General features: G+C 44.3%; 2 protein-coding genes across 7 annotated transcripts in view; one reads left to right on the plus strand and one right to left on the minus strand.

Annotated features, from left to right (window-relative positions):
• Positions 1 to 5,568, minus strand: part of DYNC2I1 (dynein 2 intermediate chain 1) — a 34,892-nt gene extending 29,324 nt beyond the window's left edge. For 2 of the 3 annotated variants that reach the window (XM_048511633.1, XM_048511632.1), the window contains exons 1-4: positions 5,432 to 5,568; positions 4,318 to 4,371; positions 2,620 to 3,061; positions 929 to 981 (exon numbers count right to left, since the gene is read on the minus strand). In XM_048511633.1, the coding sequence (XP_048367590.1) occupies positions 929 to 981; positions 2,620 to 3,061; positions 4,318 to 4,371; positions 5,432 to 5,446 (564 nt within the window). In that variant the 5' untranslated portion in view covers positions 5,447 to 5,568. The remainder of the gene's footprint in view (positions 1 to 928; positions 982 to 2,619; positions 3,062 to 4,317; positions 4,372 to 5,431) is intronic. The other variant, XM_048511634.1, reaches the window with a different exon arrangement.
• Positions 5,569 to 14,654: 9,086 nt separating this feature from the next.
• The window catches only part of ESYT2 (extended synaptotagmin 2), an 84,954-nt gene continuing 72,199 nt past the window's right edge, over positions 14,655 to 27,409 (plus strand). For all 4 annotated transcript variants that reach the window (XM_048511285.1, XM_048511286.1, XM_048511287.1 and 1 more), the window contains exon 1: positions 14,655 to 15,048. In XM_048511285.1, the coding sequence (XP_048367242.1) occupies positions 14,722 to 15,048 (327 nt within the window). In that variant the 5' untranslated portion in view covers positions 14,655 to 14,721. The remainder of the gene's footprint in view (positions 15,049 to 27,409) is intronic.

Genomic DNA, 27,409 nt, shown 5'->3' on the forward strand with positions numbered 1-27,409 from the left:
ACACCTCTGGAGTTAAGACATCCTTAAGCATTTTTAAAAACGAAGAAATATTGTGCCTCAACCATTTTTATTAGATTGGGGTGTTTTTTTTAAAATCCACTTCTAAGTGACAAACAACAGCTGTGCCCTCTTGATGGCTTCAATATGCAAATCTCAAAATTTTTTATAATTCTTGAAAGCTACAACTAATATCCTGAAAGACAAACTTCAGTCTTTGGAACCCGTTTTCAAGCTCCTGAATCAATTCATCCGCAGCTAAATTGTACAAAATAATAACAACAACAATAATAGCAGGTGATATGTTCTAATCTACGCGTTATTCATGAAATGCCATTGTGGAACTACTCTGTGACAATTCCAAACAAAGCAACTGGGTGAGTGTGTCCTTCTTTTTCTTCTTTTCATGCTGAAACTTGTTTTCATGTTTCAGAAATTAATTATAGTAATTATATACCAACATTCTCTCTTTTTTATTATTCATATGGTTTACTTATTAGAACATGCCTAAAATTTTTATACAAATATGTTGGGTCTCAGGTGTTCAGAAGTGTAATTAAGAAAAGATCTGTTTCCCTTTGTACTGTTCTTCTAGGTTTTCTTATATCTTTTTGTTATAAAAAATAAAATTATAAAACAAGGTAAAATTTAACTTTCTGATAAAAAGGAAAACTTGTTTTCCTGTTGAAACAGGCTGCCTAAGTTCCTGAAAAATACACCAAATGAATTGTGTTTGAATGTGATGTGACCAAAGAATGGTACACTCCAATCTGGGATGGTTGTCCTCTTGATTGACTGAATGTGATATGATGGATTTACCAACTGAGATGTTACTACCATTAGCACAAGAGATTTTGGCTAATCTGTTTGCTATCGTCATTTTAGCCTTATGTTGCTGTGCAATCTGTCCCAGTATCTTCCCTTCTCTTACCTTTCTTTCAGAATACCTTCTTTCTTTTTCTTCCTCTCTTGCTTTCGAAGGATCTAAAATATAATTCCATCAACAAAATTAGAACATTGTTTTTGAGTGCAGTGGAGTATTACTACACAAAAGCATCCTTGAGTAGTTCTTGGACACTGGGAAAAGACAAGGAGGACACTCCTGTAGTCTAGCCCACGAGGCCCCAAGAGACGAGACGTGGAGATTCCATCTGGTGGAGAGCGCCAGTGGCAGGAAGCGCGGGATTCCGTTATCCTGGCAACTCTGCCGTGTGCTAGGCTCTGCCTCCTTTTATTAGGGTTTACAAGAGGGGAAGCAATGTGGGCAGACCGGGAGGCAGGAGAGCGGGAGATCATCATGTGATGCATGATCTCATCGGGCTACTACGTGCAGGAGGAAGCAGCCACGTCTGGGTCTAATCCACACCTGGAGGGCAAGAGCCCCCTTTGTCCCTTTGTCTGGGACATCTGGTGACCGTGAGTCAGGCATCTCATGACCTGTGACTCACGGGGGACTGGGGGAGCTTGTGCGCCCAGAAGGCCGTAGCCGGCACCGGCATGCCAGGCGCTCTTTCTACGGTTTTGCTGGGTTCGCGGGCTCACCCCTACACACTCCCATCAATTCTATCTCTGAACAGGAAAAAATGCAGTTTTCACAATGCAGGCCTCTTTAAAAAGATTGCATTCTATGTTTCATCTTAAGCCTAGTTTTCACCACAACCACCATTTTCTATCATTCCCGTTTGCCCTGCCCCCACCCCCTGTACCACCACCCCCATGCTGTGGGGCCCAGGATGTCGGTAGGTCAAACTGCCCCTGCTGCTATGTTACAGACTACATGACTGGACAATGTCCTCAGTCCTGCAACAGAAAAAAATCTTAGGTTTGTTATATTTCACAAGAACATAGCCACACATTCGATATAAAAGCTAAGTTACCTGCACGCTCTTCAGCAGTGTAGTACACATCTAAGCCCACTGATTGCAACAGAAGGGTGTTATCTGTTCTGGGGACTGTAATATCACTTTTGAGGAAAGGAATTGCTGGGAACTTAAAGTAAGTGTAGTAATCTATATTTTCCCTTAGTACAATAGCTCATTTCTTAGGTTTCCCAGCAAATACCCAATCTGTTTTCAAGACACATCCCGATCTGTTTTGTATGCACTAGAGAATGGGAAGGAAACAAGCCCCTAGAAGGGGAAGCATATTGAAGGACCTTGTTGCTGGCATTATGGACACATGTGGGGAGAAGACTGCAAAAGACTTGAACATATCAGAATCAGGGAGTGTCCAACAGTGCAGTGACAGATTCCATCCAAAGCAGAAATGGGAACATCATGGGATGAGCCTGATATTCAGAAGAGGAACTCAGTTAAAACACGGACAACAGTAGAGTTAAGAACACTCTTCCCTACTGCATCTCCCATCTGCCCAGGCTAGCCCGATCTCATCAGATCTGGGAAGCTAAGTAGGGCAATCTCTAGTTAGTATTTGGATGGGATTCCTCCAAGGAATATCAGGCTTGTGACGCAGAGGCAGGCAAACCACCTCAGGCCTTGAAAACCCTACAGGGTTGCCATGCTGAAAACAGCCAAGGACAGTGTCAGTTGTAGTGCTGACTTGTTCTGGAAAGGTTATTAGCAAGGCGATCTCAAAATGCATCCAACGCACAAATCAGCCCACCTCTATAATCCTTACTGTCTCGTCTTCTATAATGTTCTTTACTCCTCTCCCCATAAATCACTGCTGTATTTTGCATAGGTGCATGATTAGGATCATCTTTCCTGGGCTTCCTCTCTCTTTCTCCTCCACTCTGCCGCTCTCCACCTCTCCCAGCACTCTGTTTCTCTTCTTTGCCGTGTCTGTCCCGAGTCGCCTTAAACTTTTCTCTCTCTCGTTCTCTAGGATGATCTTTTTCTCTTCCGCTCTCTTTCCGTTCCTCCCTGTGTCTTTCGCTTGATTTAAACCGTGCTTTTTCTCCTGTTCTTTCTTTTGATTTTACTCTGCCCTTGCCTTGTTCTTTGTAAAGAGAACCTTTGTAGTCAGGAGCATCCCAGCCATCTCTCTCATGCGGTTTTCTCTCGCGATGTCTCTTATCATCTGATTGATTATCTGACAGAGATCCCTGAAAAATGAGGAGGGACAATCATAATCAATTTTTGTATATTAAAATCATAAAGATGGAAGAGACCACAAGGGCCATCAAGTCCAACTCCCTGCCATGCAGGAACACACAATCAAAGCACTTTTGACAGATGGCCATCCAACCTCTGTTTAAAAACCTCCAAAGAAGGAGACTCCACCACACTGCAAGGCAGTGTATTCCAGTGTCAAATAGCCCTTACTGTCAGGAAGTTGCTTCTAATGTTTAGATGGAATTTCTTTTCTTGGACCTTGAACCCATTACTCCTTGTCCTAGTCTCTGGAGAAGCAGAAAACGAGTTTGCTCCATCTTCAGATGCAGTGCCCAGAACTGTACACAATATTCCAGGTGAGGTCTGACCAATGCAGGACAGAGAGGTATTATTAAGTCGGTTGATCTAGACCCTATACTCTGATTGATGCAACCCAGAATTGCATTGGCTTTCTTGGATGCCGCATCACACTGCTGACTCATGTTCAGTTTGTGGTCTACTAAGACTCTCAGATCCTTTTCACATGTACTGTTGTCAAGCCAGGTGTCACCCATCCTATATCTGTGCATTTCATTTTTTCTGCCTAAGTGTAGTATCTTACATTTATCTCTGTTGAAATTCATTTTGTTAGTTTTTATCCAGCTGTCTAATCTGTCCAGGTCATTTTGAATTCTAACCTTGTCCTCTGAGGTATTAGCTACCCCTCCTAATTTGGTGTCATCTGCAAATTTGATTAGAATGCTCTCTATTCCATCATCCAAGTCATTGATAAAAATACTGAACAGCACTGGGCCCTGTGGCACCCCACTAGTGACTTCTCTCCAGGATGAAGATGAGCCATTGGTTATTAACACACCCTTTGGGTTCAGTCAGTCAACCTATTACAAATCCATCTAACAGCAGAATTGTGTAGATCACATTTTACTAGCTTGCTTGCAAGAATATCATGATGCACCTTGTCTAAGGCCTTACTAAAATCAAGATATAATCCAGGGGGTCCTTGTGTTTACTGACTAGCAAGCAGCCATGACACATGGACAAACTGTTTTGGAAACCAAATGGACTTCCATAGGGAGTTTGATATTGAGGATAGGAATGTGCTATTCTTTGGAAAATACTGAAAACCCCACTGGGAATACCTATGTTTGTGTGTATACCTAAAATGTAGCTGCTTGGACCCTGGACATTAAATTTAGTATAACACATTAACAGAAAATTATGTTATTAAGCATTTTATAAAAATTACCGTAAGATGCTTCTTTAGTTCATCTGATTTCCAAGTGTCTTCTCTAGTTCTTCTCTAGAAAAAGAATAAAGATATCTTTATTTTTAACCTGGGGACTATTCACACATAATCTTTTGAACATCACAGGATACAATGGCAACTCATCCAGAACATCCAGCTAGCAGCAATTGGGGGAGGGGAGAAGGATAGGAAGTCCTGAAGCATTAGATTAAATCAGTCTCTAATGTGAACTTGAAACTGAATCGTATTTACTTCATTGAAACCAATGGAACTAAGATGGGATGGGTTACTCTTACCTTACTGTTGAGACTATTATTAAGGACTGCATTGCACATGGCATTTTCCCTACATAATTATCAATTCTGTATTTAAAAAGTACGCAAATTATCATGTGTGAAGATCATATCAGTCCCTATTTCACTGGGGAAGGCCTTTTCCCCAACCTCACACTGCATTCTGATGCATGCAGAGGCAACTCCGAGGAAACTCAGGCACACTTCAAATCAGAATAAAAAACCTTATTCAGTACAGTACGTCTTGGCTCCCAGTCCGGGTATGTAACTTAGTTCCTTCCGCACATGCAGAATAATGCACTTTCAATGCACTTTGCAACTGGCCTTTACTGTGCGAAATAGCAAAATCCGCTTGTGAAAGTGGATTGAAAGTGCATTATGCTGCATGTGCGGAAAGGGACTAAGAGTGCACTGCCCGGCACAATCCACTGTGTCGCGACATATACTCACTTGGAAGCCAATGCCACTGAGTGAAAGTGGCGGCGAGGTTTACTCTTGTGTAAACATGCAGAAGCCAAACCTCTGCAAGCTTACTTGGAAGTCAGATTCCTGGGAACTGCTTCCCAAGTAATCACGCCCTGCAGTCCAATCCGTGCTCCTTTACTCAGAAGAAAGTCCTGTTGAGCTCATTAGGACTTACTCCGTAGTAAACGTCTTCCACAGTCTTCATTAGCAATTGTTTGTCTATGATGCAAAGGGGTGAAGAGCTTTTCGGACCTGTCTAAAAGTACCCCCGTTATTCTCCCTGCACCTGCAACACGAGAACCCCCGACGAGACTCGTGCGGTCGATCATCGTCCTCCTCGCCGGGAGGTCGCTCACCTTATCGCCTTCCATAGCGGCGCCCAGCGGCCCCGAAGCCCAACATCCCCCACGGCTTCTATGGCTTCATCTCGGACTCCAGAAACTGCAGGCCGCAGCTAGGTTAGGGTACCTAGGCAACGGCATCGCATTCTGCCTAGCAACAGCTAGGTAACACGAGAAGATAGTCTATTGGTTGAATGACTCGATCCCGCCGACCCGTCGCGTGAATAATTACGGTCGCGGCGGCGGGATGTTAGATTACAAAGGATTATGGGAAATGGAGGCAGCGCCTCCTTTTGAGTCACTTGGGAGGTGGGCGGTGGTGAATTGGCATTATGCTGCGCCCCTTCAGAGATGCGTGCTCGTCGGTTGTGGTCAAGAGATGTAGAGATGCTGGGAGACTTTTCGTGATGTTGAGATAACAGTCTTCCCCTTTTTTGTTCATTTTAAACTTTTAAAATCTTACGATGCCCCGCCCAGAAGACCCATTCGATTCTTTCACGTGTGTGTTTAAATAAATAGCATTCCAACCGTGAAGAAGAAAAGTTTGGATTTATACTCTGCTTTTCTCAACCGTAATTGGCTTACAAACTCTTCTTCTCCCCACCACAATAGACACCTTGTGAGGTAGGTGGGGCTGAGAGAGTTCTGAGGGAACTGTGATTAGCCCAAGGTCACCCAGCAGGAATGTAGGCGTGCAGAAACACATCTGGTTCTCCAGATTAGAGTCTGCTGCTCATGTGGAGAAGTGGGGAATCAAACCCAGTTCTCCAGATTAGAGTCTGCTGCTCATGTGGAGAATCAAACCCAGTTCTCCAGATTGAGTCTACCTGCTCATAATCTCTATACTGCATTTGGGTGTTATCTTGCGTTATTTTTCCACTACTAGCTGTGCTTCGGAGAGTGCTGCAGTCATATTGGCTTCTAAAGTGTCGGGAAGCAGTGGTTGGTATAGTGTCCCAACTGTCCCCTGCAATTTTTGTTGTTATACTGTGCAAGGACCATCTCCGTGGCCAAATGTCCATTTGTATGCTGCTTATAATGGATGCATACATACATGTGAGACTGCCTTATACTGAATTAGACCATCAGTCCACCAGGGTCCAGTCTGTTTGCTGGCCATGGTTCTTCACAGTCTCGGGTAAAGGTCTTTTACAACACCTTTGACCTGATCCTTTTCACTGGCAATGGCAGGGATTGAACCTGGGACCTTTGACATGCTGAACATTTGCTCTACCCCTGAACCACCACAGTCGCCCAATTTTGGAAAAGCAGAACCTATAGACCACTTTTAATATTAGTCTGAATGGTAGCAATATTTTAGTTGTTTTTCAACTAGAAATGTTAAGGTATCAGTGAATCTGTCTCAATAAAATAAGATTTCCTGGTAGGTGAAGGGAATGAGGAGTGGAGGGAATTGAAGGTGATCAGTATTGCTATTAAAGGTATTACAAAGCTTGGATTGCCCTAAATGTGTACTGAGGTTGCAAAGTAAATACATTTTTAACATGGTGATGTACCTTGCTGTGGTGTCCAGTACTCATTGTTCAACTTGCTTGAGGTGCATTATGGTCTTAATTCCCTGGGTTGGTTGGAGGAGTGGTGGAGCTGATGCTTATAAGTGAAGGGCTGGCCTTGAAGAGGACTGCCTTCAGTTATTAGTTGCCTTCTGGGTGATGGACACATTGGGGCCACACATGTCAATTATGAGACAATAATGACAGCAATAAAGGAGGATTTCCTCACTTTGCAAGCAAGCATCAGCTTTCTTAATAGAGACCATTCAATATTTATTGTATGTATGTGGGCAGATCGGTTCTTACCTTCCTCCAGTGTTCTGCAGATATAGGAGGCTTTTGGCGTGTTTTGAGGACATTCTTTGTTTATCTATGGTATGATATTGAACTCCCATATGTCTGTGGAGTGAACTGAACCAAGTGTGCACTCCCTATATAATATGCCCTAGGATCCTGCAGAATGCATTGGAATTAGAGACAGTGATTTCAGAAAAAACCCTAAAGTCAGAAAATCTGAAGGCTCTCCTCTGATGCTACTTCAAATCTTAGGTTATGCCCCACCTCTACAGGAGTAATTATACTCATTGCTGTTCAAAAGGATTATTAAATGGATTACTGACATAATGTATGTTAAGCACTTTGGAACAACACGCTATAAATACTGAAGGTGATTGCTCTGTCTGGCAATGTTTGATCAGTTATTAGAGCACATGCTTAAACTCTCGTGTGTGTGTGTGTGTGTGTGTGTGTGTGTGTGTGTGTGTGTGTAAGAATATACTGAATAAGAGAGGTTTCTGCCTAGAGACACAACTAATACTGACCACTTATAGCCCAATCCTACACAGTTTTAGATGTCCTATGGAAATTGTTCTAGAGCAGTGGTGGCGAACCTATGGCACGCGTGCCAGAGGTGGCACTCAGAGCCCTCTGTGTGGGCACGTGGGCACAGAGTTCGTCATGTGATAATAGTGCAGTTATTTCAGGGACATTATTAGCACTAAACCTAAGACCTAGTTTTGGGGAAGCAGTGTAGGTAACGCTGTTAAGCGCTGTTAAACCCCACTGATTTTCATGGGAAGAACTAAAGCGTGATCCTTTACCTGGGAGTAAGCTCGGTTGCTGGCAATGGAGTTTGTTTCTGAGTAAACCCTCCTAGGGTCGTGATTCACCCGTTTGAAGCGTTGCACTACCACCAACCTTACTCTCGAGTAACGCGTGCCTCGGAGCCAACCGTTTGTTCTACACTAAAACCTCAGTATTCAGGTTAAATTGCCATGTTGGCACTTTGTGATAAATAAGTGGGTTTTGGGTTGCAATTTGGGCACTCGGTCTCGAAAAGGTTCACCATCACTGTTCTAGAGGGTAGCTGTGTTGGTCAGCTAAATTCAAGTTCAGTAGCACTTTACAGACCAAATGTTATTTGAGGTGTAAGCTTTCAATAGTCAAGGGTCCCTTCTAAGGTCCTATTGGACTTGAATCTAGCCATGGAGATTGGTGTGCTTCACATAACACTGCACAGAAGCAGACTCGTAATGTGTTTTTCATAAAATGAAAAAAGTATATAAAACAGAGAATCAATTTGCAGGAAAATAAGGTCACACATCACTAAAAAGTAATTTAGGACACACAAACACACAAAATGCCTTGCAAAGATTTTATGGGTAGACGACCTGGGCTGTTACAGGTAGCCAGGTGCTGCTTTTAATTTACATACAACAATCCCCACCCCCCATACATTTCATCTAAAATTGGTTTTGCATTTCACACCAGTACCAGTATTTTAAGTACCCTATTTACCTGAAGGACTGACCTGGATAGCTCAAGCTAGTTAATCTTGTCAGATCTCGAAATCTAAGCTATGTCGGCCCTGGCTAGTATTTGGATGAAAGACCTCCAGCAAATACCAGGGTTGTGGGGTCGTGATGTGAAGGCAGTTCATGGCAAACTACCTCTGAATGTCTCTTACCTTGAAAACCCTACAGGGTCGTCATAAATCAGCTGTGACTCGATGGCACTTTCCACCACCATTTACCTGAAAGGAATACTAAGGTTTCGCCTCTCACACAACAAGAACAGAAGGGGAGTATCTTCAGTTTGCAGACAAGTTACCCTTAGGTACAATTATTTTTTTTAAAGCTTTGTGTCTAGCTTTTTAAAAAGGGGATTTTCTTGAATTCAGGGTAAATGTGAGTGTTTTAATCTAACAATTACATTTCCCTATGAGAACAGTGTTTGAATATTAAGTTGGTTGGTTCCTTCTTTCCTACCCTATGCATCTCCAACCGCTAATAAAAGAACAGCCTTATTGTAGAAGCTTGTTTAGAATTTGGCAAGGAGAGAGCAACTGACCCCTCTGCCCCCCCCCCCCCCCGCATGTTTCTTTTAACCAAATAGTGAAGAAAATGCAAATCAGTGGAAGGTCCCTTGGTGTTAACTCTTCTTTAATACTGACACATATTATACAGAATAAAGCAATAGTCATCTGGATTTCTACCCAGAGGTAGGGATGTCGGTTTCAAGGTGGTAGGTGGAGGTCTCTCAAAATTACAACTCGTCTCCAGGGTTACAGAGATCAGTTCCCCTGGAAAAAATGGCATTGTACCCCACTGAGGCCCCTCCCCCCAAAAAACTGTGCCCCTGGCTCCACCACCAAAATCTCCAAGAATTTCCCAATCCCAAAATAGAAACCCTAGCCGGAAGGGGTATCTTAGTTGTGAAAGCAAGAACCTTTTCATGCAATTCTACGAGTTGCACCTTCTAAGTCATTGAAGTTAATGGGGCTAAAAGGGTGTAACTCTGTCTAGGATTATTCTATCAGTGTAAGAGTATATGCGGGGGTGTGTGTGTTAAGTATAGCCATCCTCCTCATGTTTAGTTTAATACATGCAGGAAGCTTTTTGCATGAAGGCCCATTCAAATTTGAAGTTATACATTCCTACCATTTGAAGTTATACATTCCAGAGCTGTAGTGCCTATATAATATGGCATGAAAGAATCCTGCATCAGCCTCAGCAAGTTGCCCTGGACTAAATTTACAGCGTTGGTGCATGTGGCTTCTTTAAGCTGCCCTGGCTTGATTTGGATTTTCTCTACGTCCTTCCAGTATATAAGGATGGCTTACTGTGCATCGCTGTTAAAATATGCGGAAGCCGTTTGTTTTACTTGACTGTCACAGAAATGCCTGCAGTATTCCCGTTTGAATAAATACACCCACTGCTTTCCTGCTTCTCTTAAAATATCCTGACGTCACAATGTGTCCCTGTGTGACACCTGTGCAAATCTCTTAGGTCATTTTTTTGCATGGTCAAACCCTGCTGAGGGAATACATTATGAGACCTCGCTTGGTTATTGGAACGGGTGGATGTGAAAAAAATAGAGTAATGGTGCCTACAGCCCACTGGCTTGCACTGCTGCCAACATGGGATCTGGGTGGGAGGCAAGAATTACCAGTAGGCAAAATACAGTTCCCAGGCCCTCAAATAACCTGTAACCAGGGGCGTAGGGTGAAAAAATTGCGCCTGGGGCAAAATGGTGCCCTGGCGCCCCTCTGCAGCCCCACCCCCGACTCCCCACTTACCTTTTTCTGCCGGCTGAAAACGGGCCCGGCTGGTGGGGCAGGGCCAGGCCTGGCATGGGAAAGGGGTCAGGGTACAATTTTCCGCCCCCACCAGTGTGCGCCTGGTGCACAGTTCACCCCCTGTCCCTTATAGCTATGCCTCTGCCTGTAACAATTCATAAGTAGCGTTTAAAATATAGGTAGCATTTAATTTAGCAAGGAGGGATGGGGTTGCCAGCTCTGGGCTGGGAAATATCTGGACATTTGGGATGGAGCCTGTAGAACACAGGTGTCAAACTCACGGCCCTCCAGATGTTATGGACTACAGTTCCCATCATCCCTGCCAGCATGATGCTGGCAGGGGATGATGGGAACCGTAGTCCATGTCATCTGGAGGGCTGCGAGTTTGACACCTATGCTGTAGAAGATGGGGTTTGGGGACAGGAGGGACCTCAGCAAGGCATAATGGGCCTACCATCCAAAGCAGCCATATTCTCCAGAGGAACTGATTTTGGTCACCTGGAAATCAGTGGTAATAATGGGAGATCTCCAGGTCTCCTTAGCAATCCTAAGGAGGGATGGAGAATTAAAATAGGACGCATATAACACTTAAACTCGGGCAACTCAAAATTGGAACCAGAGACAAGAGTCTTTTACTGTCTCTCAGGGGGCTTCTGTAACTCCTTCACCCACCCCTTGCTGCAGCTTCACTGGCTCTCTGTAGTAGGGTTGCCAAGTCCCTCCTGGCCACCAGTGTGGGAGAGGGTTCGGGTTGCCAGATCCAGGTTGGGAAACTACTGGGGATTAGGAAATGGAGTCTGGGGAGAACAGGGACCTCAGGGGAGTACATTGCCGTGGAGTCTACTTTCCTACTGTTTCTACGATACAGGGCCCTCAGAACTAGGACAAAGAGGCTTAGAGACAGCTTCTACTCTAGAGCCGTGGCTATGCTAAACTCCGCTGCTTCATATTGATGTATTTGGGGCTGCGGAGGGATGGGTGGAGGAAGGGGAAAGTGAGGATGATGTATGAGTCTGAAATTGTGTGCATCGAGGAATGCTGCTGTTAATTTCGTTGTGCGTGCACAATGACAATAAAATGCTTATGCTTATGCTAAGTATCTATTTTCTCCAAAGGACCTGATTCCTGTAGATGAACTGTAATTCTGGAGGGTCCTTCGGTCCAGGCTTGAGGCTGGCATTCCTACTCTGCAGTATTGTTGCATCTTCAAATCTCCAGAGGCTGCAGCTCTCTTGAGTCTTCTCAGGCTACACTTTTCTCCTCACAGCAGGGCCCAGATGGTTCCTTCCTCCCTTTTCTCCTCAGGAAAGTCTTTTTCCTCAGGCCGTTCCAGCAGTTCCCTCTTAGAGATCTATGGGGTTACATAGTGCAATTTTACCTTTGCTGAAATAGTTGGGGAAACTGCTTGGTCACAAAATGGAGAACTACCAATTGATACTAAATCCTCTTGGTTGAATGTATGTGATTCTGGCTGTGTAAACTATGCGGTGAAATAATGGATTTATACCCTAGGATAAAGACAGGGCACAAAAAGCTGTACTGGCCAAGAAAAACAAAGTTAATGGGCTAAAGTCTACCCCTTTGCTCTTGGGCTGATGGGCTTCACCTGTGCTCTTGGGGGGTGGGGGAAAGCTAGTCAGAAGTGGTGCTATTACCTACATGGATTGGGACTCTGACAATATAATGCAGTTCCTTCCAAGGCTAAGCTGGACTCAGTGAAGGAGAAGAAAAGTTGGAAACTTCTACAATTATTCAACTGAGGAAATGTTTATAAGTTTCTGTACAGGTTGTCTAAAGCTGTTACCATTCCTAATGTTGCTGATTCTTTCCAGGCAATCATGGCCAAATAACTATACAAAATTATTCTTGCATCCTAGTCCTAAACTTGGGGATATGCACGTTCATTATTACTGCCTCAGTCTGCAAGTCATCTATTTAGCAATTCTAAAGCATTTCTATAAATAATGCCTAACATTTAGGTAGTCTCGTCAAGCAGAGGGCTCCAGCTTATGGCTCCAGAGTCAAATGTGGCTCAATGCAGAACCAAATATGGCTCTTTCAAAAAGCAAGTGAAATCTGTAGAGAAGTCGATTTACGGCTACCAATCTTGATCCTCTTTGATCTGAGATTGCAAATACCTTAACGGACCAGGTGCTCGGGAGCAGCAGCAGCAGCAGCAGCCGCAGAAGGCCATTGCTTTCACCTCCTGCATGTGAGCTCCCAAAGGCACCTGGTGGGCCACTGCGAGTAGCAGAGAGCTGGACTAGATGGACTCTGGTCTGATCCAGCAGGCTCTTTCTTATGTTCTGTATGTGAAGGCATATCGAAGCAGAGTGGAAGGGCAGACACAGAATTTTATGTCTTAGGGATGCTTTTCAGAAAGGAAAATGATAAAGGTGAACAGTTATTAGTAAGCACAAACTCATTCCAGTGCAAAAAGCAATCCTGCAGGACATTCCTGTGTAGATTACTTATTGTGAGACAATGCTGTGTGCCACTTCCTAATAAAAGATTTACAACAACCAATGTTTGACTTGTGGAAACCTTATGGATTATTAATCATGCCATTTACCAGTAGTATTGTAGAGAGTTAGATTTGAGTCCAGTAGCACCTTAGAGACCAACAAGTACTTTCAGCGTATAAGCTTTTGAGTCAAATCTCTCTTCATCAGACACAATAGAGTAGAAATGGAGGGATGGGTCCTTTGATCCTAGCCAAAAGTGAGAGGGGAATTGTAAAGAATGCTTGCAAAAGATGCTATTATAATTAGCTTGATTAAAGTGGAAGAGAAAAGCTTGGGGGCAGAACGTTAGTATTTGTCAGGAGATAAAAATCCTATGTCTCCTACTAACTGTGAGGGGGTTGGGTCTGTTGTTCTGAACTTGTTCTAATTTCCCTTTGAAATTAGATCAGAAATGGAATGGCTATTCTTAGATCAGCAGTGGAATAACCTGGAAAGATTAAAATGCTCTTACTGGTTTTGAGTATTGTGATGTTTAAGTCAGATTTATGTCCATATGTTCCCTCAGCCCCACCTACCTCACAAGGTGTTTGTTGTGGGGAGAGGAAGGGAAAGGAGCTTGTAAGCCACCTTGAATCTCTTCACAGGAGAGAAAGTGGGATATAAATCCAAACTCTTCTCTTCTTTTGCATAGAAACTGACCTGTTCGTCTGATATAGAGAATGGAATGGCATTGCTGACATATATAACATTAGCAGATGAACAAGCAAATGAACCTGATAATATAGCTGTTGTTATTAGGGTCAGTTATTGTGCTGTCAGTGAGTGGGGACAAAGCCGGCATCTTGATGCTGTTTGTTACGTAAATACTGAAACTGGCTGTTTGTTGATTTCTTGCTCTCCATTTTGACACCGTTTAGCTCTTTTATTACAAAAGATAACTGACCCCTGCTTTACAGTGTCCAGCTGTACGAAGGGTACATCCATAGGCAGGTACACATAAAGCTACAGCAGCAATGTGGCATGAGAGAAATGTTACTAACGAGGCTATTTTTAAACATGATCCAAGATCTGAGACTCCTGGTGGTTACTCTTCCAATTGGATCTTGTTTTAATCTGCACACCAATAAAGCTTGCAGCTTTAGGTACCAATGCTTGTGTTTAATGGCTGCACACGATCACGTTATCTGACGAAGTGAGCGTGCAAGGAAAGTTTATGCTGGAATAAAATGTGCCTCTTCTTTGAGGTGCAACAAAACTTTGCTTTTTCCTGCCGCCCGCCCAACTCCTCCTCAACTGGCCTTCTTGTGAAGGTTGCCAGTAAATAACTACTGCAGCCTCACTCCCTTTTTAGGAGCTTATGGTGTCCAAGCAGCTGGAAAGACAACGCGGGGATCACAAGAGATCAGGGGGAAAAAGCAGAGGAAAAACCAAAGGGAGGGGCTGTGATTGCGTAACAGGCGATCACGGAAGGCAGGAGAGGACGGGTGGAGCATCCCAAAAGACTGGGGAGGGGGAGAGAAAGATCCAGCCTCCCTGAGGCGTTCCTGCCTCCCTCCCCCCGCCGCCTCCGAGAATGGTTCGCCCCGGGGCTGCCGGCTCCGCCCCCGAACCCGGAAGCGGGCGGTCGTTGTCAGTCAGCGCCTGAGAGGCAGAGATGAGGGGCGTGGCCTCAGATGGTCCCGTCCGCGCCCCTCCCTCCTCGGCTCGCGCCTCCGGAGCAGAAGGAGGAAGAGCGGCCGCCCCGAGACCATGAGCGGCTCCGGGGCCCCCGCGGCCCCCGGGCTGAGTTCGAGCCCCGGGGATGCCGAGCCGGAGCCGGCGGCGTCGATCCTGAGCGTCGACCTGGCCGGGCTGTTGTCGCAGTTCGCGCGGAGCTTCGCGCTGATTTTCCCGGTGTACGTGCTGGGCTACCTGGGGCTGAGCTTCAGCTGGGTCCTGGTCGCTTTGCTGTGCCTCTTCTGGGTGCGGAGGCACCGCGGGGGAAAGAGCTCCCGCCTCGGCCGGGCCCTCGCTCTCCTCGAGGACGAGGAGCGGGCCGTGCGGCTGGCCGTCTCCACCGGCGACCTGCCCGCATGGGTGAGTGAGCGAGCGAGCGAGCTGGCTGTCTGGCTGGCATCCGCCCCACCCGATCTGTCCTGCTGCTCCACCGCCCAGACCCGCGTCCTCCCCTCCCACGTTGCCTGCAGGTAGACCTCCCCTCCCCGAAACGTGTCCTGTATTCCCACGTTGCCTGCAGGTAGAACTTCCAGCCCGACACGCGTCCTCCCTTTCCACGTTGCCTGCAAGTAGAGCTTGGGGGTTGAGCCCGCTGGATCTGGGATTGCATTCCCGGTTTCCTGGGACCCGGGCTTAATTTGCAACGGAAGGGTTGAAGCAGCCTCTCTAAAGAGATCACAGTAAATAGAAGGAGCTGGTGCTGGGATCACGGCAGCCCTGGGCTGTTTTCGTTAGGGTTGAGTTTTGGAGGGCTTTTTCCCCTTCAAAAATTAAGAAAAGTTTGTGGGATTTTGTGCGCGTGTGTGTGTTGCATCAGAAGCCTTCGTGGCCAGAGCCCAGTTCCTTAGGTTTATTTGCACGTGGGTTTTCACTTGCCATCCATCTAAGACAGGCCTCGAGCCTGCTTGCAACTCTGACATTCAAAACTTATGTTCGGATTCAGCTCACTGGTTGAATGATTCTGCAGGCAACTCGCCCCCTGCCTTCAGCTGAAGCCCCTTTCCTCCTTTTCCAGGTATTTAATTTGCAGCTACAATCGTGTGGCAGACCGGTTTTGCCCTCCTTGGAAGGGGACTTGCATGGGCATAGAATCCTGAATTTCCTTTAGGAGTTAGTTCCTGGGCTATCACTGTTTCACCCATTTGCACCAGAAAAGAGATTCTTGTGTTTTCTGTGATCTGGGGAGGGGACTCTGTTGGTTGAAAGCCTGCTGGATGCCAGCACCTATCTGGCCAGTTGAAGCCTGTATATTGAAGCCTCAGTTTATACATTTACTACCCCAGCTTTCTCCTATGCATGTTTCTGAGAACTCAAGTCTTTTATCTAGTTCCCAAAAGCCCAGTTGACGCTTCTTTTGAAGTACTTGTCTTCTGAGATCTTTACCCAGGTCTCTTTCTTTGCTTTGGTGTGCTTAAGCATTATACATTTCATTCCTGAGATAGCAGTCCTACCCAGTCCACAGTTCTTCCATGCATCCTGAAGGGTCTGATGTATATCTGTGAACTGCCAATATGGACTTTTCTCTATTATGCATGTACCTACCTAGGTATTCTCTCTGTTTTATCTGGGAGGTGAAGTTTGTAAATAGCCAGGTATCAGAGCATTGTGGTTGGCCACACTTTCTTGTCTTTCCTTTTCTACCTGTCTTATTCCTCCTTCAGATAAGTTGCTTCACATTCTGATGAACAGCTCAGGTCTGCTTTCCATAATTGGTCTTGTGTCCCAATGTCTTCTAATGCTTCGTGTTGTTATAGTATCTCCATGGAGCACAAAACAGTAATTCGTGGGTGTGTCTGCTGAATGTGCACTAGAAACTTTTAAGGTGCCAGGAAAGCTTCAGGCTTCACTTATGTCAGTTAAGAGGACAAGGCAGATTTTAATGCAGTCCACTTGTTGTCAGGACACCTTTAACATGATCCATTCCAAAGCCTGTTTTAATCCTTCATTCTGCAAGAAGAGTATCTTGTAAAGTCTATCTGAAGGAGCTGGAGAAGCTGCCTTTCTAAAGCCTGGTCGGAACCAGCTGCTGTAAGAGCAAAGTGCAGTTTGGTTTTTCGGAGCTTATTGTTAGGTAGTGGATGATTAAATTGGCAAGGAAACCTTAATATTTAATAAGTAGAAAAATAGTAGGATCCATTTGTACGCAGGTGCATGTGGTTGGTATTGAGGTGCGTGTCTAGGGCCACACCTTAATATTTGATATGGTATAATCATGCACATAAACAGGGAGGCTATTTGTGTACCGTACGTGCCAATATTGGGTTAGGATCTCTAAGTACAATGGATCTGGGTAATGGAAGGTAATGAACAAAACTTATGTGTTGTATGGTGAAGCTCGGCCTTTTTTCAGAGGTGGTGAACCGCTTAGACTCCATCTCCAAAATTAGACGGCTCCTTTTTCCTTTAGCTTCTGATAGAGAACCAGCATGGTATAGTTTTTAGACTGAGATCTGTATTTGAATCCCTACTCAGCTTTGGAAGCTAGTTGAGTGAATTTGGGCAAGTTACACACTCTTTCAGCCTAGTCTAAGAAGAGTTGGATTTATATTCCCCCTTTCTCCCCGGTATGGAGACTCAAGGGGGCTTAAAATCTCCTTTCCCTCCTCCCCCCACAACAAACACCCTGTGAGGGGGGAGGGAGTGAGAGAGCTTCAAGGAACTGTGACTAGGCCAGTGGTGGTGAACATATGGCACTCCAGATGTTCATGGACTTCAATTCCCATCAGCCCATGAACATCTGGAGTGCCATAGGTTCGCCACCATGGGACCTGGCCAAGGTCACCCAGCTGGCATGTGCTGGGAGTGCACAAGCTAATCTGGTTCACCAGATAAGTCTCCACAGCGCAAATGGCAGAGCGAGGAATCAAACCCAGTTCTCCAGATAAGATGAGTGCACCTGTTCTTAACCACTACACCACGCTGGCTACCTTACAAGATTGTTGTGAGGATAAAATGGAGGAGAAGAGAACCACTATTTGGGAGAAAGACAGGGTATAAAACATGTCATATTTTCTGCATCCTTTCTCAGTGTTTACTAGTAAGTAACAAAAATTACATTAATGCAAGTTGTATTGCTAACAACATGGAAAATTGTAAATTGTACAGCATAGCCAGTCATGAATCAAACCACTGAGAAAGTTAAACACCACCTGGGGATGTGCATGTGTTTGAATACATTTTTGTGCTCTTCTTTATAATAGAAGGAAATTGGTTTTTGAGGTTGTTTCTGAAGTGTGAGAATTTTTTCATGAGTTAATTTTCTTCTTTTAATGAACTAAGATGATTTGGGAATCTTTGTAAAATAATTAAAGGGAAAACTGAGCTGAATGGCCCCTATTCTTGTGAAAATTCTTGCAACTTCTGAACAAGGGCCCCTGTTTGACAACTTTTAGTGATAAACAAAAGAGCGTAAACACGTCCACGGAGTTATCCCATTGCTAGGGCTTCACTGCCATGCTGCACTGCAGCAGTTTCATCCCCCCCCCCCCACCTACAGCATGGCAAGATGGTAAATGCCACCCCTGTGTTGCTTAGGCAACCAGATTTATGCTATTTTGTTATAATGCATTTTGAATGCAGGAAATTTCTGCATTGTGATATGGCAAAATAGATTATCAGTTGCCTTGGTAATGGGTGTGAGTGGGGGAATTTCGGTTAGCTTGTTTTCTTCTCTCCGACTCGTAACCACATTTAGTTGCCCGCGTGGTTGCACGATGACATAATATTTGCTACGTGTGATTGCCTGGGGAGTTACTGTACCTTGCAACTTGAAAGTTTCTCTTCTGTTAATGTTAATAGATGAAAATTGGCATTGCTGTAGTGAAAGCTATGGTGCCAGGGACTTCCATACTCACTTTCCTTGGATACCCTTTGTCTTTCCATGACAAGTGGCTGGTATTCTAGCTCTCTCTCTCTGCCATTTGTGTTGTAGGTTCCTCTCTATTCCTGCTTTGCCAGGTTATTTCCACTTTTATTGCCCTTTTCCTCTCCGTGCTTGCAATATGCATGTTACATTTGGCCTCTTTATCAGCTTCTGTATAAATAATGAATAAAACATTTGTATGCCTGATCTGGTTCATAGTACTTGTGGGGACAAGTTTCTGGGAAACAGATTGTCAAAAATCTAGAACTGCTTATTTTATAACTAATATATAGCTGTAGAACAGTTCAATCCAGAGGGGGCGGTAAATTGACCTTTGCAGCTGCCATGTGGCTGTTGCCCTGGCACATTTGCCCACCCTACTGGCATAAGTGCTGAGCTGCTCTGGCCTGAAGCCGGATGCCAGCACAGCTAGGGGTGGGCCAGGGGCATTCCTGGGAGTGGAGCTGACTTTAGTTCGCTTCCGCCAGGCTTTGGAGCTGGGAACAGTCTGCCGTTGGATTTAGGGCTCATTCCGCACATGCAGAATAATGCACTTTCAAACTGCTTTCAGTGCTCTTTGAAGCTGTGCGGAATGGCAAAATCCACTTGCAAACAGTTGTGAAAGTGGTTTGAAAACGCATTATTTTGCATGTGCGGAAGGGGCCTAGGTGTCACCCTCAGACTTAGGGCTTTCAGGTTGCCAAGGAGTTTCTGGAGCTTACTACTTTCCCTCACCACCTAGAAGGCTTCTTGGAGGCGGTGCAGCGGACTAGAAGTGGCGCCATCCCCCAGCCACCAGTGACCTCTGGATTGGGCTTTAATGTCAAGAAACATGAAACTAACCGTTGTAACGTATAGAAACTTCCACATTTGCCTGCATTTTGTGTCTAAAAGCCAGCGTGCCAAGAATGTTGAGTCGGTGAAGCGTTGGGTAGGTTCAAGTCCATGCTCAGTTATGCAGCTCAGTGGCTAGACTTGGTCCTAAGCCACCTTGCCTGATAGTTCCAAGATTGAATTGCAACTGTGCTTCTTAGAGAAAGATGAAGATGCAATGTTCCTGTGCTTCATGTGCTGGTTGTGAGAAATGTGCATCTTTCTGTCCATCTCCAGTTAACATTAGTTAAATTACAGAGGCAGACATGTGGAGCCACATCCATAAACCTGGAATGAATAATACCTGTTCGTGTCGAAAGTAGTGCATGCAATAGAACCTCCCATTGTGTAATATAGTGGATATAAATCTTTGCTCATGAGGTGATATTCTGCTGTGATCTGGGTTGGAGCAAGACAGTCTCATGCCAGAGAATGTTTGTTAGGTATGGTGTTTTTTTTCTGGAGCAAGGATAGTATATGTGCAAATCACTGAAGCACAGTGTCAGTAAAAACGAATATATGAAAGAGGTGATCCTGGCATTTTCCAGGTTTGTAGTCCAGTGGCAAATATTTAGATTGGCAGCATTCATGGCTTGTGTTGTGCCTAGGCCAAGTAGGCCAAGAATCAGTATAATCAGCAAAGAACAAAGAAACAGGCAACTAGTATTCTGACATTCATACTGTTAATATCATTTGCTTAATGAGACGTATCATAGATTTTTATCTTTATTGAGAAAACCGACATAAGATCTGGACAAGTATCAAAGAATATTAGAAATATCTTTTGTCCTCAGCTTTGTGGACTGTAGCCGGCTCTCTGCACAAGAAATTACTGGAAGTGCCAGTCTGTTAATGGCTTCCTTTTGGCATGTTGCACAGTTCTTAAATCCAGTTAAGATGCACTTTAAAATAAACTTGCTTTGGGCATATTTAATGACCTTCATGCACGGTGCTGTATATGTTTTACTCCTTCATTTGTGGCATTTATAGGCAAATTCAGGTATCCCATTTGTTTCTCAAAAATATAGCGGTCCTTTAATATCATGAGTCAAAGTACACATCTACTTCTAAATGAATACAGTGTGGCAGCACCATTGGAACTGGAATTGTGATTCTTCATGCTACAATGCTGTTACTTTTCCGGTGCTGTAACACTACATTGTCTAACAGCCCAATCCAGAGCGGGCTGGCAGGCAGGTGCCGCCCCGCCCCCTCTAAGGGCTTTTCTGCAGTATGGGAAGCCCCCCCCCCCCCCCAAGAAAATGACACTTAGGGAATCTTCTTTAGGTGACAGTGGAGATACACAAAAAACATGGCGTATGCCCGACACCAGCTTTGCCAGGGCACAGGGCTGGGTGTGCAGTGGAAGTTGACTAAGATCGGCTTGACTTGCTGGAACAGCCCCGGGCATGCTGGCGCAGCTTTTTGCACCAGTGTCCCTAGGGACAAGTGGTGGCTTCTGAGTCTGGCTCCGTGACACCCATCCGCAGGTAAGTTGCACCTCTGTTAGTCCATTTGCCTCTTGCGCTGGTGGAGTGGGCACCCATGCCAGTGCAGGGGTGCACCAGCTCCAGAGAGGATTGGACTGCCTACCTGTTTTAGCAGGTAGAAATCCAGTCCTGATTCATAGCAAGCTGGGGAGTACGAAGAGAATAATACTAAATCATTGTTTGGGTGGCTTTGCCATTAGAGCAGGGTGACATTTCCAGTGTTCCTGCACGCATTGAGACTCTCCTATAGAAGTGTTCAGTGTGGGCAGAGCCTGGTGAAATTTCAGAAGCTGAAGAGGTAGCTGAATAAATTGTGTAGTAGCCAGACTTGCTCAACTCCTTCCTCCTCTGTGTGATCGGCAAAACAAGAATGCCACATGTATTCTAAAAGAATAGTTGAATGTGCTAACAGCGTGATTGTTTTGAAACCGAAATTATTCCAGGCTTTTTATTGTTGTGATTCCAGTTTGCCATGAGTAAAAATGAAACGAGAATACTTTTAACTCGTGGGGTGGGGAATATTTGTTTTTAATATACAATGCTGCTCTTCCCTCAGTGGCATAATCCCTTGAAATGTCTCGGTTGTGTGTTGTTGTTGGCAGTGTAAGTCATCTTGGGTAGTGGAAGGAACTAATGATGGAAACTTCCCTGCTGTTGTAAATGTTGTGAACCAAAATGTTCAAAAGACAGTGCCAGTTGTTTGTCAGCTTTCCACGTTCTGTTGCTCATCCAGACTGACCTGGCAAGATAATTCTTGCACTTTTTAGTATTTAATACCCTAATCCAAAAATAAGATGTATGGAAATAAGCGCTGTTACTTTCAAAGGGATTTTCACTGTGATCATATATATATTGCTTGGAAGTAAAATGTAATTTATCAAGTGTGACTGTTAGGGGATTACTCATAAACTCTTCTTATTTATACAAATACCCATTTATCTTTCAGAACTTATGTGTTTATAAAATATTCTGAAAGAACCTCTTTGAGTGGCATTCTCTTTCAATGAGTCAGTGCAGTAACTTTTTTCAACTGGTTGCTAATGCAGCTGTGAAACTCTTAACAGTGAGTTACATTTTTCCAGGACTTTTAGTTTGGCATTTGCCTGCTCCAAAAATTCTTAGTCAATTGACCAGTCAAATATTATACAGTCTTAAACAGGATTACACCCTTGTAAGTCCACTGAAGTCCGTGAATTTAGGAGATTACAACGCTGTTTAGGATTTCACTGTAGTTCTGCCACCGACTATTACTGAGCTAGGGAGCAAGCAGCCCTGGATCCTGATTTGTTAACACATGACATGGAACAATAAAGTAAGCTGTCACCTACACAGTGGCATTGATGATTTCATGAAATTTTTGATCACAGCCAAATAATGAGTGGCCAGTTTCAGTTTGTCCCTATACAAACATTCCCAGCCTCAGTTCATTCCATTTACTTTGTAGCCTTTGTCTACAAAACTAAGCTTGCCTGCTTGAAATTCACTGTGCTGAAATCGATGAAACTTAGAAGTAAGTGTGTCTAGGAATAAGGTTCTTATGTTTTGGCAGCATTTGTCATGTAATTTAGTTGACTAACGTGGAATGGTTTTGTTACTAAAAATGAGAGTCCAGTGTGTCTTTGGCTGAAAATAACTGTCATATGATGAGCATTACATTGTCATTTGGCTGTCCTTATCGTATAGCAGCACGAGTTAGAGATATATTTCCGTTCGTTCAAAGGCAGGTTCGTATGCATGACAGCAAATTACATGTTTGCTAGTGTGTGTGTGTGAAATGTACATTTTAAGTTGTGTTATGTAATCCTGCATTTTCTGGAATACCTCTTTAGGATTCTGTTTTCATAACCTTTATGTGCTTTCTGCTAGTTGTCAACACGAGTGTCCTCGCTCAACCTTGTCTGCTTGTGTGATTGTGATACAGTGCTGAATGTTCCCTTGCCCCATTAACCATACGATGTCACTCTTACTCGAAATATGATAAATGAATGCCATTGAGTGTTCAAAATAGCTGCCTTCTGGAAGCATTCACAAACATTGATTAATAAAATGTTGTTAACTAGACAGTTCAGGAAAGGAATACTACTAAAATATACACTTCTGGAGAGGAGTACTGCTAAAATACTAGCAGTGCTCTATTATTTGTAATAATAGTTTTTTTTCCAGAGCAAAGTGTTGCATGGTAGCCTTCCAATAAATAATGATAGAAACATTGTATGGCCTGCTTATGCTCATGTGATAGAAGTCCGAGAGTGCCTGAGCCAATGCCATGATCCAAAGTTTCCTTCTTGTACGTTACACTGTAGGGTTAGTAATACACTCAATGTAGTAATTCCAGAAATGGTGCAGCACCTTTGTAAGCGGGGTTAATCCTTTAAGGCTCCACAGCCTGCTTTGATATTGATATTATGAACTTGCTAGCAGGCAACCCTGTCCAAGGGGCTGGATGTCCAGCTGGAGCGTCATGGCCATGCTGGGCCACCCACCCCCAAACAGGGTTCCCAGAGGCATGGGCATGCTTAAAATGCTGAAAAGCCTCCCTGTAGACAGGAAGCCCCTATTGGATTGAATAGATTTACACCATCTTTTTGATGATGTAAAGTCAGCTCCTCCCCCAGGGATGCTGGCACAGCATTCCGCACTGCGTCCCACTGCTAGGGAGGGCAGCGGATGCACCCCGGTGGGTTCATCCTTCCACAAGTGCCCTGGGGAGGACAAATATGCTAGTGCAGCCATGTGCAGCTTCCACCAGCAGATTCCCCCTCTCCCCAATGGTGCTGAGAGTATAATATGGCTCATTTTCTCCAGTTTGTAGAATACAGTTCACAGTGAAATATATTACTTTATATTGAATGTTAGAATTGATGCTTGTCTGCTTGTTTCTCTATAGCAAATGACTGAAGACACATATGCATCTAGCCTAGTGTTTCCCAACCTTTTTGAGGTCAGGGTACCCTTGACCTCACTCTTCATATCTCACAGTACCCCTTCCCCCACCCTCCACCTTCCCCTCCCATTGCCCCTGCTTGCCACACACCCCACCTTCCCCTCCCAGGGTGAAGGGTAGCACTGGGGGTGGTGGTGGCTGCTGACCTTGTGGCAGACCCTGCCCCATGGGTCAGCTCCATGTCCTTGCTGGCGCCGGTAGGAGACACCACAAAAATGAGGGGGGGCGTAGTGTTGCCGCAGTACCCCTGGGACATGCTCATGGTACCCTAGGGTACCAGGGAACCCTGGCTGAGAATGGCTGATCTAGCCCCTGCACTGCATTATTAATAATTCATTTAGCATTTCTGGGGCGTGTTTGCAGGGCAGCTAAACTTGCTGCCTCCATTTGTTTTAATGGTGACATTTGGCTAATTGCTTAAACATGTACCTGAACTGTAGTGACTTATCAGTTCTGTGGAATTAGAATGTATTCCATGTCTCTATAAATTGTATTGTGTTGGAAACATTCACCTTTATGTCCTGTTTCAGTTGCTTTCTTATGTTCCCTCTTTGTCCCATTACTAAAAACAAGTCTGGGGATTTGAGAGTCGATACCCTTAAAAAGAGGCAACGCGTGACCCCGCAAAAGGATATTCTTCACATTTGGAATTTTAGGGTCATTAGCTCCTTTTCCCCACTTGCTTCTGAAGCCAGTGGAGGAGACTTTTTTAATGCAGATTTTTGCACAGTGGTGGGAATAAAAATTCAGAACCTGGATTTCTCCTTCAGGCCCTTAAAATTGAGCACATAATAAATAGGAATGAAACATGAATGGACCCGTTTTTGTGCAAAGTATAATATTTAAAATGGATAAAGGTGACAACTACTGAGTACAGGAGATTTCAGAGTGCAGTGTATGTTCTGCTTGTATATTTTTCAATTGGTGTGGGTGTGTTAAGTATTGTCAAGTCGCTTCTGACTCATGGCGAGACCCTATGAATCAATATCCTCTAAAATATCCTGTCATTAACAGCCTTGCTCAATTGATGATGGAACCAAGGAATAGATAGATGCCCCAGTTCCCTCTGTCTCCGACATGCTAATGCTTGCTAAATTTGGAACATGCTATAGCCTAAGACTGTGAACACTTAGTTTACATATTTTTAAAAAATCACTCTTGCCTCTGATAGGCCTTGAGCTAAGTCCTGAATCCGTGCCATCTGCAACGAATGATGCAATTAGTGGTCTTTAGCAAGATCTGTATCACGGAAATTGGGAAATAGGTTTTACATTTGCAGAATTTAATTAGTTTTTAGGGTAATCACAGTTAATATAAATTACTCCCAATTTCTTGGGATGATACTGCAATAGTAGCTGTCTGTGTAGAGAAATTCTCCTTCACAGCAAGCTGCTTTCCTACAAGGTCCGGCGTGTTTGATGTATTCACATTACAGTTACAACAATTCTTTGCAACTAAACAGCAACTTCCTACGGGTCTAATAGTGAGTCCAGGTACATGATTATACAGGCGCCCAGAGGTTCAGGATTCCTCAGGTATACTGTGTGAACTGAGTAAGGCACATCTGTGAGTGTCTTGATTCCAGATCTGAGAACATAGACATGTAATTGTGTCTGCAGTGTCCTATCTGGTAAAAGTGTTGTCAAGGTGCTGGCCTCAAGGACAACCTTTACAAACAGGTGTTTTCGCCGAAGGATGTGTCCGCCCAGTTTTGATGACATGAAGTTTCAAAATGCAGCAGTGTGTATATAAAGTACTTGTGACTGGTTGCTACTGTTCTTTACTTGGGCACACCAAAACCCTTGGGAAGAAAATTCAGATATTAACCATTTTAAAGAAAACGAGCAGCATGGTTGAAGACTTACACCAAAACACCTGTGACCACCTAACAGACAGCAACACTTTCCTTAGTCGAGGAGCCCGTGGATAGAATCCTCACAGTATCTTCATGATGTGACTGGATACTTCATCATTTTGGATATTCTACGTCAGTGGTGGCAAACCTTTGGCACTCCAGATGTTATGGACTACAATTCCCATCAGCCCTTGCCTGCATGGCCAATTGGCTGTGCTGGTAGGGGCTGATGGGAATTGTAGTCCATAACATCTGGAGTGCCAAAGGTTCGCCACCACGGTCCTACATTGACATAATTTTCAATGTTTTGATTGCCCTTTTAAGTGCTTCTCACTTGGCAGATTGTATCTGCTTGCTACTGGATCTTTGATATCGTAATTAATTTGCTAACCATAGCAAAACATAACTCTGCCAGTTATCTTCCAGCATATTGTGCACACATGGCCAGTCTGGTAGAGGGGCGTTCTGATGTCTATAAATTGTCCAAGGATGGAAATGTCTCTGTTGGGATCCCTAGCAACAACCCACCTTTGGGTATATGTGGCAGCGAGGAGATACAGGCTCCTGTGGAAATCATGTGTTTTAGCCGTAATCCTGTGCAGCAGGAAAAAAAATATAGGACAGTTGAGAGAGATGGTGCATGACAGCAAAAGAAAACCACACCCTGCAACCTGCAAAGGCCAAGAGAACATATGCATGAGGAAGCCATACCCATTCTTGTGTGATTGATACCTGGAAGGATGAGAACCAAGGTATCATGAGCATCTCTATTGCACAGGTAACTCTTTGGGACAGTGCATAAGACAGAATGCTTTTGCCATTGGAGAGCAGTTCTGTGTCCAGTGATGTAGGTATAGATTGTTATGAGGGGGGTTGGGGGGCAGTGCATGGGGGCATGGCCAGACCTCCCCAAGCCCCCCCCCCCTCAGTGCTTATAAAAGCAGCTCTCTGAGGTCAGGGATGGCAGACTCCCCTGTCCCGTCAGCCCGCACCGGCAGGGCTCCCAGCCGGCAAGATTCAATATGATTTAACAAAAACAATTTTAAAGAAAACTCTACCGTACATGGAATACCCCTTGAAAACATAATTTTAATCATGCACCAATAGCTGTCTTGTTTTAAACATTTTTACCGCATACAAGACACAGTCAGCATTTAATTCTCCACAGCACCAACAGTTAATAGATGCTGATTTGTAAATTTTTGCAAGTGTAGCAGGAAGAAAGTCACTGGTGCAGCATCTTGATTATGGTCTCATGTGTAAAGTGAAGCCATCTGAAAAGGTTGAGCTGATTGAAGTGAATTGCCTAGTCTGAGTGCTAAACTCATGTCCTAAAGTCTTATATCATTTTTTTAAAAAATCATTGGCCTGAACCCCAAATGACAGTGCAGTTTTATAGCATTTTTTAAAATAAAACTTAGAAAGTGAACAGTTACTCTTATTTTTAGAAACAAGAAGCAGTTTAAAAAAATTATTTTCTCCTGCTTCCATAATCTGGCAGTTATTAAACTCTTAATATGAAAAGGCTGAAAAATTGGAATGCCTGCATTACTATATTCCAATATGGGGGTATTTTGGGGCTACCATGTTGACCACCTAAAAGAACCATATAGACAGAAGCCACACAGGACGGGGGCTGCAGGAAGCAGCGGACTGGCCAAAATCAAGCCGAAAATCTGGTGGGCTCCAACTCTTTG

This window comes from Sphaerodactylus townsendi, linkage group LG11, assembly GCF_021028975.2.
Source record: "Sphaerodactylus townsendi isolate TG3544 linkage group LG11, MPM_Stown_v2.3, whole genome shotgun sequence".
NCBI lineage: Eukaryota > Metazoa > Chordata > Lepidosauria > Squamata > Sphaerodactylidae > Sphaerodactylus > Sphaerodactylus townsendi.